The sequence below is a fragment of the Pollicipes pollicipes genome, unplaced genomic scaffold (assembly GCF_011947565.3).
Source record: "Pollicipes pollicipes isolate AB1234 unplaced genomic scaffold, Ppol_2.1 Scaffold_4219;HRSCAF=4965_pilon_pilon_pilon, whole genome shotgun sequence".
NCBI classification, from domain to species: Eukaryota; Metazoa; Arthropoda; class Thecostraca; order Pollicipedomorpha; family Pollicipedidae; genus Pollicipes; species Pollicipes pollicipes.
In genome coordinates this window covers 10,474,000-10,488,239 of record NW_023596448.1, presented here as the reverse complement: position 1 = coordinate 10,488,239, position 14,240 = coordinate 10,474,000, and the positions used below count along the sequence as shown (strand labels likewise).

The 14,240-nt window shown below is 59.7% G+C and overlaps 1 protein-coding gene across 2 annotated transcripts in view; it reads left to right on the top strand.

Moving 5' to 3' along the window:
- The first annotated feature begins 112 nt into the window (after nt 1-112).
- Nucleotides 113-14,240, top strand: part of LOC119095929 (transmembrane channel-like protein 6) — a 22,934-nt gene continuing 8,806 nt past the window's right edge. For both annotated transcript variants that reach the window (XM_037218783.1, XM_037218782.1), the window contains exons 1-13: nt 113-187; nt 620-768; nt 1,702-1,852; nt 4,665-4,850; nt 6,351-6,502; nt 6,915-7,014; nt 7,751-7,860; nt 8,782-8,941; nt 9,628-9,758; nt 10,293-10,370; nt 10,810-10,899; nt 12,275-12,405; nt 13,859-13,966. In XM_037218783.1, the coding sequence (XP_037074678.1) occupies nt 137-187; nt 620-768; nt 1,702-1,852; nt 4,665-4,850; nt 6,351-6,502; nt 6,915-7,014; nt 7,751-7,860; nt 8,782-8,941; nt 9,628-9,758; nt 10,293-10,370; nt 10,810-10,899; nt 12,275-12,405; nt 13,859-13,966 (1,597 nt within the window). In that variant the 5' untranslated portion in view covers nt 113-136. The remainder of the gene's footprint in view (nt 188-619; nt 769-1,701; nt 1,853-4,664; nt 4,851-6,350; nt 6,503-6,914; nt 7,015-7,750; nt 7,861-8,781; nt 8,942-9,627; nt 9,759-10,292; nt 10,371-10,809; nt 10,900-12,274; nt 12,406-13,858; nt 13,967-14,240) is intronic.

Genomic DNA, 14,240 nt, shown 5'->3' with positions numbered 1-14,240 from the left:
GTCAACACGAGCCGTCATGTGCAGTGCCCTAGTTCGTGCCCTAGTCCGTGCCCCGTGCCCCAGCTGGGTGCTCACTGTGTCGCGCGGCCGGGTGTGGTGTGTCGCAGTGGGAACGCCGTCCCATCGTCTGGGCACCATGGCCCGTCCGGCTCCGTCGTTTTCACCTGGCAACCTGCTCACCGGCCAGGTAAGAAACGCTGTCAGAAGGTGGGAAACCCGGTGAGAAGGTGGAAGACGCGGTCAGACGGAGACCGCCCCTCCCCCCGCGCCGCCCTTCGTCAGCTGTGCGTCTGCCTGTTCTCGTCTCACTCACTGTCCGGCGTGTGTGCTGCGTATGCTCCGATCGCGTCGCCCGCTGGTCCCATCCGTGCTGTATTCCGCCGCAGCTGGTCAGCCGAGCCGTTCTCATGGATCTCTGCAGCACCACACTTGTTTCGGCTGTCGCCTTTGTCAAGGTTCTCTGCTCGTCGGAGAACTACGGCGCCTTATGCGGGAGTCGAACCCACATGAGGAAGTGCTCGCTGTTCCGTTGTGTGTGCCACGCGCCGCGGCATGTCGTGTCGTAACCCGAGACTGTCACCCGATCATGGCAGCAGCTCGCCTGGCGTCTGCGCGGCAGGGCTGGTTCCTCACGACCCCCATGTACTACGGCAACTACTACCGCGGCCGCATCCCGATGGCTGGCGGCAGCTCGTACTACATGCCGTCAGCCTACCTCAACATCACCACCTTATGCATCACTTTCCAGCTCATCATGCTGGCCAGCAGGTGGGTGGTGTGCGCTTCAGTCACCCGTCGGTAAGGTTAACCAGCCCAGAGTATATCGTGATGGTTCGTGTAATTTTTGGCTGTCCGTTGGCACTGTGATGCTCTTTTATTGTTCGTCTGCTTGCATTTTAGAAGTTTGAGTTCAAAGTCTGCCTCACGTGGAACGTCATTCATTGAGATAAAAAGGAGCTGACTTTTGAAAACATGGCCTGGGGCGAGGCCCTTCAGTTTGCCTCAACGTGTCGGAGTAACGCAACTCCACCTTAGGTCGGCCTTGGTCATGCCAACCAGTTCTAGGTTAGGGTGGGTCGGGTAAGCCGTGCAGTGCTCTATTGCTTATACTTCGATCCAACCGCTGTGTATCAGGGCTTGTCTCGTGCTTGCATCAGAAACAATGTGAGAAGAGAGAAGTGATGCACTTGACATAAGCAAAAAAGGCTTGAACTCCTGGTTTTTCGGCATTGCAAGTTCAGAGTTCCCATGCTGAGGTATCGACCTTCAATAGGTCAGGAGGTACTGATTAAACGTCACGTGTTGTGTCATTTGATGGCACTCGGCGTATCAAGCTGTGCTTAGGATCACGCTGCGGTTATCAAGTTTAGGATGATCACGGTGATCACTTTGGTGAATACGCTTAGGATGAGGCCATGGTTGCCATGCTGAGGATGATCAGGGTGATCACTTCGGTGGACACTCTTAGGATCACGCCATTGTTATCATGATAAGGGTTACAACGGTGATCACTTCAGTGAGCACGCTTAGGATCACGTCATGATTATCACGCTTAAGATGCTCACGGTGACAACGCCAGTGAACACGGTAAGGATCACGTCCTGGTTGTCACACGTAGGATGATCACGGAAATCCCGTCAGTGATTACGCGTCGCTGCGTCCCGCTCCTGGCCGCTGCTGCCCCACGCCGTCTGTTTTCAGCACGGCCCGCTCCTACCGCAAGAACTTCATCGATGTGTCGACCGACACCAGCGGCACCACCGCCAACCTGATACTGGCTGGCTGGGACGCCCGGGTCACCTCCCAACAGCTGGCCGAGCTCAAACGGAACGGCATCTACAGCTCCCTCCAGGTGAGCTCAACAGACACGGCGTCTACAGCTGCCTCCAGGTGAACTCAGCAGACACGGCGTCTACAGCTGCCTCCAGGTGAGCTCAACAGACACGGCGTCTACAGCTCCCTCCAGGTGAGCTCAACAGACACGGCGTCTACAGCTCCCTCCAGGTGAGCTCTACAGACACAGCGTCTACAGCTCCCTCCAGGTGAGCTCAACAGACACGGCATCTACAGCTCCCTCCTACAGACACGGCATCTACAGCTCCCTCCAGGTGAGCTCAACAGACACGGCGTCTACAGCTCCCTCCAGGTGAACTCAACAGACACGGCGTCCACAGCTGCCTCCAGGTGAACTCAACAGACACGGCGTCTACAGCTCCCTCCAGGTGAGCTCAACAGACACGGCGTCTACAGCTCCCTCCAGGTGAGCTCAACAGACACGGCGTCTACAGCTCCCTCCAGGTGAGCTCTACAGACACAGCGTCTACAGCTCCCTCAAGGTGAGCTCAACAGACACGGCATCTACAGCTCCCTCCCACAGACACGGCATCTACAGCTCCCTCCAGGTGAGCTCAACAGACACGGCGTCTACAGCTCCCTCCAGGTGAGCTCAACAGACACGGCGTCTACAGCTCCCTCCAGGTGAGCTCTACAGACATGGCGTCTACAGCTCCCTCCAGGTGAGATCAATTGATACGGCACCTACAGCTCCCTGCCGTTGAGCAAGAGACACGGCATCCACTGCTCCCTCCAGGCGAACAATGGTGGTGGTGGTGGCAGTGTTGATCATGGTGTTGTCATCGCCATCATCACCACCATCATCGTGACGGTAGCGGGGATGGCGCGTGCGCGTGAATCGGGGCTTTTCGCGGCTGACGCGATGCGAGCCTTTGATCACGAGACCACAGAGTCTCAGTGGTGCAGTGGTTAATCAGCGCGTCTGAGAAGTCGGAGGTACGGGGTTCGACTGCCCGCTGTGCCAGGGGAGGGGCGGGCGTCGCCACACAGCCTCAGCGTGCAGACAGCTCAGCGCTTCGCAAAGCCCTAACAGTAACAACAGCGTGACGGGATCATGGTCACATCCAGGTTATCTCTGGTCATCTGTCTCAAGTCCGCCTCCCCCCCCCCCCCCCCCGATATCTAAAAACATGACGGTTCCAGACTCCGATCGTCCGAGTTCCATTGTTCGCCTGTATTAGCATGCCTGGCGGCGGTGTCGGCCTTCCCTTGCCGACGTTTCTCGTTGCTCTCACCTGTTCAAAGCCCGCGGTGTGTTCACGGGACGCATGCAGACACTGTAGCCAGCTCCACGAGTAGGTCCCGAACCCACTCCCGACGCCCACGAGCTCACGACACCACCTCAGACACCACAGCGTCCTCGCCGACGTCCCCTGACCTGGCCACCGCAGACAAGGGCGTAGTTCTGTGACCTGACCGCCGCAGGCAGGGACGTAGTCCCCTGACCAGGCCACCGCAGACAGGGGCGTAGTCTCGTGACCTGACCGCTGCAGACAGGGGCGTAGTCCCCTGACCTGACCGCCGCAGGCAGGGCCGTAGTCCCCTGACCTGACCGCCGCAGACAGGGGCGTAGTCCCCTGACCTGACCGCCGCAGACAGGGGCGTAGTCTCGTGACCTGACCACCGCAGACAGGGGCGTAGTCCCCTGACCTGACCACCGCAGACAGGGGCGTAGTCTCGTGACCTGACCACCGCAGACAGGGGCGTAGTCTCGTGACCTGACCGCCGCAGGCAGGGACGTAGTCCCCTGACCTGACCACCGCAGACAGGGGCGTAGTCCCCTGACCTGACCGCCGCAGGCAGGGGCGTAGTCCCCTGACCTGACCGCCGCAGACAGGGGCGTAGTCCCCTGACATGACCGCCGCAGACAGGGGCGTAGCCCCCTGACCTGACCGCCGCAGGCAGGGGCGTAGTCTCGTGACCTGACCGCCGCAGACAGGGGCGTAGCCTCGTGACCTGACCGCCGCAGACAGGGGCGTAGTCCCCTGACCTGACCGCCGCAGGCAGGGGCGTAGTCTCGTGACCTGACCACCGCAGACAGGGACGTAGTCCCCTGACCTGACCGCCGCAGGCAGGGGCGTAGTCTCGTGACCTGACCACCGCAGACAGGGGCGTAGTCTCGTGACCTCACCACCGCAGACAGGGGCGTAGTCTCGTGACCTGACCGCCGCAGGCAGGGACGTAGTCTCGTGACCTGACCGCCGCAGTCAGGGGCGTAGTCTCGTGACCTGACCACCGCAGGCAGGGACGTAGTCCCCTGACCTGACCGCCGCAGGCAGGGGCGTAGTCTCGTGACCTGACCACCGCAGACAGGGGCGTAGTCTCGTGACCTGACCGCCGCAGGCAGGGGCGTAGTCTCGTGACCTGACCGCCGCAGACAGGGGCGTAGCCTCGTGACCTGACCGCCGCAGACAGGGGCGTAGTCTCGTGACCTCACCACCGCAGACAGGGGCGTAGTCTCGTGACCTGACCGCCGCAGGCAGGGACGTAGTCTCGTGACCTGACCACCGCAGACAGGGGCGTAGTCTCGTGACCTCACCACCGCAGACAGGGGTGTAGTCTCGTGACCCGACCGTCGCAGGCAGGGACGTAGTCCCCTGACCTGACCGCCGCAGTCAGGCGCATAGTCTCGCAAAATGAGTTGAGGGAAGGGGATGAGCCGTGAAAAATAAGGCAACCTACCTTCAAAACATGCAAACGAGCGGGTTTCTTCACGGATTTGACTCACTTTCCTCGTAAATGGAAGTGGGGTGAGTGGTTACAGCCCACCCCCACTCCAAACTGAGGAAGAAACCGCACCCTGTCCGCAGAAGAAGCTAAAGAAGAAGGAGGCGGCGGCGGAGGCGGCGGCGACTCCGGAGGACGAGGAGGCGGCAGCGCGCCGCCGCCGGGCCAGCCTCTACACGGCGCTGGGTCGCACGGCCAGCAACCTGCTGGTGCTGGGCGTGCTGGCCGCCATCTCGGCCCTCACCTGGCTGGTCATGAGCATGGATGCGGTGCGTGACGCCCCGGCCGTTTTGTTTGGCGGCGTTGGGCTGTTTGGCGGCTCTCGTGGTGGTTCACTGACGCCGCCAGGTGACAGCTGGGCGAGGGGGCTCCGTGAGGCGGAGACTGTACCCCGGCACTTGTTCAGGTTACAGGCTGTGTTGTTGGTCAGTGTTGTCGCGTGAGTGGCTTGCTATCGTGGCGTCAGAGCCGTGGTGACCTCGCTGCTCGCGCGTTTGGTACGTGAACCCTGACCCCGCCACCCGACTGTTGCGGGCACTGGGAGGATTTTCTCGTAGCCTGCTAGCCATATACATGCTACTGAGCAATTCTTATCGTGTCATGCAAAGTCGTTATATACCACCAATGACCGTGGTAGATTTCTCTACTTGTGAAGTTCCGTGGTAGGTTTCCCTCCGTGTGGAGCTCCATGGTAGACTTACCTTCCTGTGAAGCTCTGTGGTAGATTCTCCTCCATGTGGAGCTCCGTGGTGGATTTCCCTCCCTGTGCAGCTCTATGGTAGGTTTCTCTCCCCATGGAGTTCTGTGGTAGATTTCTCTCCCCATGGGGCCCTGTGGTAGGTTCCCCTTCCCGTGGAGCTCCATGGTAGATTTCCCTCCCTGTGGAGCTCTGTGCGTTTGGTGTGTCCGAAGCCGCACGGTAAGCTGCCTCGAGGCGACTGTATCTTCCACGGGCTGTGAGACGGAGCTGATGTCACACGCGCTAGGCAACAGGTCCGTTGGCTTGCCGTGTTGGTCCGCCAGCTAGTCGGTCACTGATGTATCCATGGCTGACTGAGGTAGCTGGTTGTGCCTGGTACACGCGGGATGACGCACGCAATTTCTCTCGGCTCGCAGCGGCACGGCTCCCTGTCGCTGTGTGTGTGTGTGTGACGGCAAAGTGCTGGGAAGGTCTCGCACGCCGGTCGATCACTATTCTGTGCGGTGCGACTCCGCGGATCTAGTTGGCACCCGACCGAAGCCGAGCGCACGCCGCGTGACGTCGCTACGAGCCGTCAACATCGTTAACCGCAGTTGGTAGTCCGCCCCAGTGGGAATGGTCTGGTCTGGGTGTGGCCTGCCAAACACTATCCGAGGAGCGCGGCTTTAAGACCAAGCTGTTTCTTTTCGAGGAATCATGGAGCCAGCATCACAGGACGCATTTGACGGTGAAACAAATGTGCTGCATCGAGTGTCACGACTACTCACAACAACTCCATTTGGCTGAAAATAGCAGCATCAACCGGTCGCTCTAGGGGCGTAGTTACCTATCCATCACCATCATCTACCCCATTTAGGTTCCAACCCCCCCCCCCCCCCCCTCCTTCCCAAGTCTGAGAAAAAATGGACAAAACCAGTGCAAGGAACTCGCTTGTTAGGGATTGTTGGTGAAGGTTTCGTGACTTTTTACTGCTAATTTTACAACCCGAACCCATGCCAAACTCGCGCCTGTGTCGATCGAAACTATACCTCAAGACGTCGGGCCACGCACCGTCTCTCTCCTCCGACAGAGTGAGGGACAGGAGGGCAACACGATATCTCTGTTGGCGTCGGCGCTCATGATCAGCAGCTCGATGGCGTTGTTCCCGCTGCTCTTCCAGCTGCTCGGCCAGCTGGAAAACTTCACGCACGCGCGCGCCCTTATGTTTATCACGCTTATCAGGTCAGGCTGGGCTCATCAGGTCAGGTCTGGTCAGTGAGTCATGCCGCTTAGCCAGACCACGGTTGCATTTTCCAGTGGTCTGCCCTCAGGAAATGTGGAATGTTGAGCAGTGAATTCCCGTGACCCGCAAAACATATCGCGTGATTGGCTGAAGTAGCTGGAGTGCATGCGCTACAAACTACTGAACGTTTACTATTATGCAGGCTCCCTGCTCGTGCCATGACGTCAGGTTATTTGGATGCATCTCCAGGACTGCGGATGCAGCCTGACAAGTGACAGTGTTTGTTTGATTGGCCCTAAATGCTTATAATGTTGCTGTTATTCAGCGAGCCGTTCTCGCGCCGACCTAGGCCTTTTGCATGCCGTGTGATGCCACCGCGTGTCTCGGCTGACGCCCGGCCACCGCTGCCAGGATGGTGGTGATGGCCATCATCATCCTCGGCACCATCGTCATCTACTGGGTGCACAAGGTCAACACGGAGGCGGCCGACAAGAGCCGGGTGCGCCAGCGGGTACGTGTCCGCCGAGGCTCGACCTCCGGTCACGTGACTGGCCTCTCAGCTGACTCCTTTCCGGCTGACCACCCCCACCTTGACCTTGGTTAACGTGCCCGGTCGCTAGTCTCGCTTCGCGCCCGGCCAACTGTGCCTCCCTGACATAGGATCACTCTGTCCTTGGCCGGGCTTCTCCCGCGGCCAAACCTGACAGGCCTCACCTCCGGTCACTCGCGTGCCTCCCGATCCTGCCCCCTCTTGGCCGACCGCACGTGCGTGCCTTCCGGTTGCACCCTTGCTGGATCTGTGCGATGTTCACAGAAGTTTCCGGCCTGGGGATGAATGTGGCGATATCATGGACGTGATACGAAACATGTCACGTGATAGAGACGCTGTGCGAAAACATGGCTGTCTCTTTGTGTTAAGCTTGGAAAGAATTTTCTTGAAATCAAAGCCAATGGCAGTGCTTGATGTGAATACTGCATTGTTTTAGGTAAGTTGCAAGGTGATGTTGCAACTGTGATCATATTGTGAACCATGGCGGATAGTCATTCAACTAAAGCCTTCTCACCGTTTGTTGAGTCCTGATCAGCCGCCCCTGGTGCCCACTCGTGGCACCTGGCGCCTGTTCTCTGTGACAGCCCAGTTCTGACGTTTGTGTCTGGTGGCCAGCGCTGGGGATGCGCTGGTCCGTGTTGGCTGGCTTGAGCGCGCCGGCCGTGTGCTGAGCTGATCGTGCCGTCCCTGCGGCCAGTGCTGGGAGGACCAGGTGGGCTCGGAGCTGTACCAGCTCATGCTCGTGGACCTCATCTTCACGCTGGTCGTCGAGATCGGGCTGGAGGGCGTCAGGAAGCTCTCGTTCCAGTGAGTGGGCGGCGCGTTACTACTGCGCGCGGGACGCGGGGCAGCGGCACGGCAACGCTGCCATTGGCCGCGGCGGTCAGCTGGTCGACCAGCTGACGAACTGCCAGCTGGCCAGCCAGCTGGCAGCTGGCTTAACAACTACTCAGGCGGCCTGAGCGTGTTTGGCCCCCCGTGATGCACCGCCTTCCCGTGGTGGGGGGATTGTGTACTCCACAGATCCTGCTGGTCGTTGGAGAGACTTGTAAAACACCCTTCCGGCCAAAGGAAGGGGCCAGATTAAATGTGCCTCCCGCAGGGGCCCTGACTTGTTCCGTGTATGGATAAGCAGCCCCTCGGCCCCACCTTCCCAGCCTTACCTGGGTCTCGCCTTACCCCGCTGGATCCGCAGGTAGCGGTGAACGGATCCTGGTCATTGTGGAGGCTGCCCCGCGGATCAGTCGGGGCAGCCTGCCAACATATGGCTTGGGCCCGGATCTGTGATCCTACGGACGCCTCGTGAGGACTCCACACGAGAAAGCCGGCCGGTCACGTGTCCTATCTTCGCGGCACTGGCTTGGAGCCAGACGGGCCACGTGACGGACGTTGAGAAGGAGCTGTCGGGTGCAGTGTCTGCCTCCTGACACCATCAAGGGGCCGGGCCTCGGCTGGTCACCAGGGCGCCTGGTTAGCCCCTGCGAGCCGAGGCACTGGCGCCCGCAGATCCTTGGCCGGCGGCCCCTGTAACAACCCCTAGCACTGCAATACAAAACAATAAGACACAGCTGTCATCAGCAGTCCCTGTGCAAGCCTCGGCCTTTCCTGCTCGCCCTCTCTTCCATCACCACGTCCGACGCCTCCCCTAATCCTCGCCACGTCCTCCTCCCCCTCTCCCTCCTGCATGACCATGCGCCTCTGACCTGCTCCCCGGCTCCTGTCCCTCAGGAAAGGCCTGATGTGGGCGGAGGAGCCGCACTTTGACATTCCGCGCAGCACCATGTTCCTGATTTACGGCCAGACCCTGGTGTGGACGGGCACCTACTTCAGCCCCGTCCTCTCCCTCATGGGCTCCCTCAAGCTCATCATCACCTTCTACGCTCGGAAGGTGAGCCCGCTGGGAGCTGGCGGCCCAAGTTTTTCGTGAAATCCTTGGGTGTATTCGCATGTAAAGATCTCTCGCTGGTGTGGCGGGGGGGGGGGGGGGGATTGGTAGCGCTTATTCTCTGTTTGAAAGGAATATTTGTCTGAAGCACAAGACTATCTGCATTTTCTACAAAGGTATTGTTAGGGGCAAGTGTACGACGTAGGCCATGTACTGCATGGGATATATGAAATCCCTTCGACTTCATAGATGCTGTCGCAGTGCTTTCTGTGTTATTTTGTATCCTTGGGGTCTTCCTTGCTGTGGGACTGAAGATTTGATTGTTCATCTGGCGTGGTCTTTAAAACTTGCTCCGTGTGAAATATGTGCACAAGAAACAAAATATGATGCGCTGCATATTTTTATTTTGCATTCAAGTTATGGGAGATTTCGTTCTAAGCGGTTCCAGTGTATCACTCTCACATTCGTTGTTATTTTTTGCTCTTTAGTAGCGATGCCTGACGCAATGCATGCGTCGCCTCGTCTCCATCCCCGTGCCGTGGCAAATCCCAGCGTTTCTGTGTATCCGTTGCCCGATGCTCGCCCCCGCCGCTCTGGCGTTCCGTGCTTTCCCCTCCCCAAACGTTAGGGCTTGCTCTCTGCGCTGCCGCTAGTGTGTCCCTGCGTGACCCCGCGCCGTGACGTCACAGTGGTCGCTGGAGCACAACTGCCAGCCCCAGGCCCGCTCCGTTCGAGCCTCGCAGACCCAGACCGTGTTCCGGGTGGTGGCCTTCATCGTCTGCTTCCTCGCCGCCTGCTTCACCGGCTACATCATCTTCAAGTGAGCCGTCGTCGTCACCACCGCTAACCGTCCTGAGCATCTACGGCTTCAGCTGGCCACCGGCCGCCCGGCAGCTGCTTCAGGAAATAGCCTTGACGGCCCCGCTCTGTGGGGGCTAGAGGCGGGCCGAGTGCGTGTTCGTGTGCCGGAGCTCTTTTGAGAGGGTACCGCTGCGTTGGCTGGTACCGATCCCGGAACGCCATTGGGCATCACCTAGTATGGTCATCGGCATGCAAATAAGAGGTTTAGGTGAGGGAGCTGGGTGTTGATAGCGGCCGAGTGTGCCAAGCTGGGAAACGTGTGGTGCCGAACTTCAGTTAAACTACGTCTTCGTAATTTTAGAACTGGACCGGTCGCCTGCCATTGGGGCGCGTGCGGTACATTTAGTGCGCACATAAGTGTTTCTCTGCCTGTTGCGCTTCCCTGGCCACCGCCACGGAAGTAAACGTTTCCCCACGGCGCGGGGTCGCCGTACGCCCTCCCTGCCATCTGCCGTCTGTCCGGAGTGACTCAGTTGTCTGTGCCGTCCGCTAGTGTGCACCCTTCGGAGAAGTGCGGCCCGTTCCAGGGGCGATCGGCGCCGTGGGTGGTCGTCAATGACACGCTGAACAAGTACGTTGCTCTGAGCAGGTCTAGTAAGGCATCTGAACCGTTATTATGTTGCATATCTTGACTTGTTCTAAGGTCTAACAGCATAGCTTTGCGGAGTTTTCAATGCTTTAAAAGCCGCTGTGCCGAATCGAGTACCATCGCAGCCTTGGTACAGATGGTAGAAAGTGATTCCAAAGATGCCCGAGAACAGGTTATTACAAAGCCGGCTGTTGCTAAGCTTGGCCACATCAGGTACGGAGAACTGTAGCTCAGGGTCGTACTTAGCCGTGCCTTAGGACTAATCAGCAGGCAGCGCACCATGGCGGGTATCCCCCGGCCGCCATCTGAGCGATACTCCGGCCCCTGGCATGGTGTCCCTGTGGACTGGACGCAGGCCGCTCGGCCCTGCGGGGCCGGCAGGCTTTACCGCGGTCTTGAGCAGCATCTCTCCGCGCCGCAGGTGGCGGGACGAGGGCCACACGTTCGTGTACGGCCTGGCCGTCTGGTCCAACCGACCCGGTGTGGTGATCGTCTGGATGCTCGTGTTCAGGTCAGGCCAGGGGGGCGGGCTGAATCAACTGAGGTCAGGTTGGTTCGCCCAGGAGGTGGCGAGGCGGTTCAGGGCTGGGTGAGGTCACACCTGAAGCGGCTCAGGGCTGGATGAGGTCACAGCTGAAGCGGCTCAGGTCTGGGTGAGGTCACAACTGAAGCGGCTCAGGGCTGGATGAGGTCACAGCTGAAGCGGTTCAGGGCTGGGTGAGGTCACAACTGAAGCGGCTCAGGTCTGGGTGAGGTCGCAACTGAAGCGGCTCAGGGCTGGATGAGGTCGCAGCTGGAGCGGCTCAGGGCTGGGTGAGGTCACAACTGAGGCAGTTCAGGGTCGGATGAGGTTGCAGCTGGAGCGGCTCAGGGCTGGGTGAGGTCGCAGCTGGAGCGTGGGGCTCGACCAGTGCGGGGTGGTGCGGTGGGGCAATCTGTGGCCGTGACAGGCTGGGAAAGACATCGGATGAGTGGCGCATTAATGTCGAATAGTGCCCCTGTGCTCGACAGTGCTGGAATTGCGTCGCATACACTTCCCCCTCCCCCCCCCCCTCCGGTCGCCCGATTTGATGGCGCTGCGTCTGCAGCCCGTTAGCCCTGTCTTCGCTGCACACGTGTGCAGAGGGACGCGCGACACACTTCCCCGCTCTCTGCCAGAGGGACGCGCGACACAGCCTGCTGCCGCCTCCGCTCTCTGTCAGAGGGACACGCGACACAGCCTGTTGCTTCACCGCTCTCTGCCAGAGGGATGCGCGACACAGCCTGCTGCCGCCTCCGCTCTCTGCCAGAGGGACGCGCGACACAACCTGTTGCTTCTCCGCTCTCTTCCAGAGGGATGCGCGACACAGCCTGCTGCCGCCTCCGCTCTCTGCCAGAGGGACGCGCGACACACTTCCCCGCTCTCTGCCAGAGGGATGCGCGACACAGCCTGCTGCCGCCTCCGCTCTCTGTCAGAGGGACACGCGACACAGCCTGTTGCTTCTCCGCTCTCTGCCAGAGGGATGCGCGACACAGGCTGCTGCCGCCTCCGCTCTCTGTCAGAGGGACACGCGACACAGCCTGTTGCTTCTCCGCTCTCTGCCAGAGGGATGCGCGACACAGCCTGCTGCCGCCTCCGCTCTCTGTCAGAGGGACACGCGACACAGCCTGTTGCTTCCCCGCTCTCCGCCAGAGGGACACGCGGTGCAGCCTGCTGCTGCCTCCGCTCTCTGCCAAAGGGACGCGCGACACATCCTGCTGCTTCTCCGCTCTCTGTCTAATATTAGCATTCTGTCCGTCATTACCACGCCATTTCATCATGCCATGTCATCATCATCTCGTGTCGTTATCACGTCACGTCATCATCATGACATGCCGCCTGAGCCCGCCCCTGGCCGGCTCCTCAGTGTGGTGGCCTACTACCTACGCTCGCTGGCGCTGGCGCGCGAGGAGATGATCGTCCTACTGCGTGGTCAGCTCGCGCTGGAGGGACAGGACAAGGTGGTGCTGCTCCAGCTCATCGACGATGCCGCCAGCAGTGAGTGTGACGTCACGAGACTGGCCGCCAATGGCCACGGCGATGTGTGGGGGATGTTCTGTTGTTCTGCTGTGATGCATGAGTTAGTATGTTAAGAGGTGAAACAACCTGCTCACTTGACTACCAGGATGGAAGACAGAAAATATGAGCATCGAATTGCTCAGGTGCCGCCCGCACAGACTGCAACTTTTTTGTGCTAAGTCAGTTTTCCATGTTTCAACGATAAAACGATTTTGCTGTGGAAACATGGACAACAATGGTGTCCTACACGATGACGTTAAATTTAGTATTGGTTTCTTTATCAGTGAGGAGACAGACACTAATGGCCAGAAGGTATCACCTGGCGAGACGGAGTCAATTTCTATAAGGGTCTGCCTCGCTCAGGTTTCGGAGCGATTTTAACCTTTACCGCTTGTCTTCTTGAGCCGTCTGTTTACAAACTGTATGCTGGTGATCAGCGATCTGTTTTCAATCCGCAGAAACGTTTTAGCAGGATCCATGTTTCAACGGCGGTGCTTCGGCGCGTGTGCCGGTAATTATTGCTAAATCACTGATTTCCTTGAACACCACGGTGCCCCTATGTGGTCAAGCGCAGTACACAATGTTCGGATCGAATCAGCGCTATGTAGGGATCAACATAATGCCAGAGCCTAACTATCACTGCGCTGAGGCTAAACTATCCGACATGGTTCGCAGCATGCGACAATTTTGGAACACATTCGCCCGGCAATGTGCCGAGAGACGGGAGGTTCTCAAGCCGACCCGGCGATATGCCGAGAGACGGGAGGTTCTCGGGTCGGCCCGGCAATGTACCGAGAGACGGGAGGTTCTCGAGCCTGCCCGGCAGTGTGCCGAGAGACGGGAGGTTCTCGGGCCGGCCCGGCAATGTGCCGAGAGATGGGAGGTTCTCGAGCCGGCCCGGCAATGTGCCGAGAGACGGGAGGTTCTCGAGCCTGCCCGGCAGTGTGCCGAGAGACGGGAGGTTCTCGGGCCGGCCCGGCAATGTGCCGAGAGACGGGAGGTTCTCAAGCCGACCCGGCGATGTGCCGATAGACGGGAGGTTCTCGAGCCTGCCCGGCAATGTGCCGAGAGACGGGAGGTTCTCAAGCCGACCCGGCGATGTGCCGAGAGACGGGAGGTTCTCGGGTCGGCCCGGCAATGTACCGAGAGACGGGAGGTTCTCGAGCCGGCCCGGCAATGTGCCGAGAGACGGGAGGTTCTCGGGTCGGCCCGGCAATGTGCCGAGAGACGGGAGGTTCTCGGGCCGGCCCGGCAATGTGCCGAGAGACGGGAGGTTCTCGAGCCGGCTCGGCAATATGTCCATAGACGAGAGGTTCTCGGGCCGTCCCGGCAATGTGCCGAGAGACGGGAGGTTCTCGAGCCTGCCGCTGATGGTTCAGCGAACCGTGAACCGCCCCGCAGCTGCTGCCCCCCACCCTGCCTCGGCCGCCAGGACTGGACGAAATGAGGAAGGGCCAGCAGGAGGAGCCGGAGGAGGAGCTGCGCGTGCTGCTGGAGCCGGGGGAGGTGGCTGGCGACAGGCGCGAGTCTCTGCCGCCCGGTGAGCAGCGCCGCCGACTGGACCGAGCCGGCGCGGCGGTCGTGGGGCTCTCCTGCCTGTGTTCAGATTGATGTCCTTGTGTCTGAGTTCAGGTCGGTGTCCTCGTGTCTGAGTTCAGGTCGGTGCCGTTGTGTCTGTGTTCAGGTTGGTGTCCTTGTGTCCGAGTTCAGGTCGGTGTCCTTGTGTCTGTGTTCAGGTCGGTGTCCTTGTGTCTGTGTTCTGGTCGGTGTCCTTGTGTCTGTGTTCTGGTCGGTATCCTTGTGTCTGAGTTCAG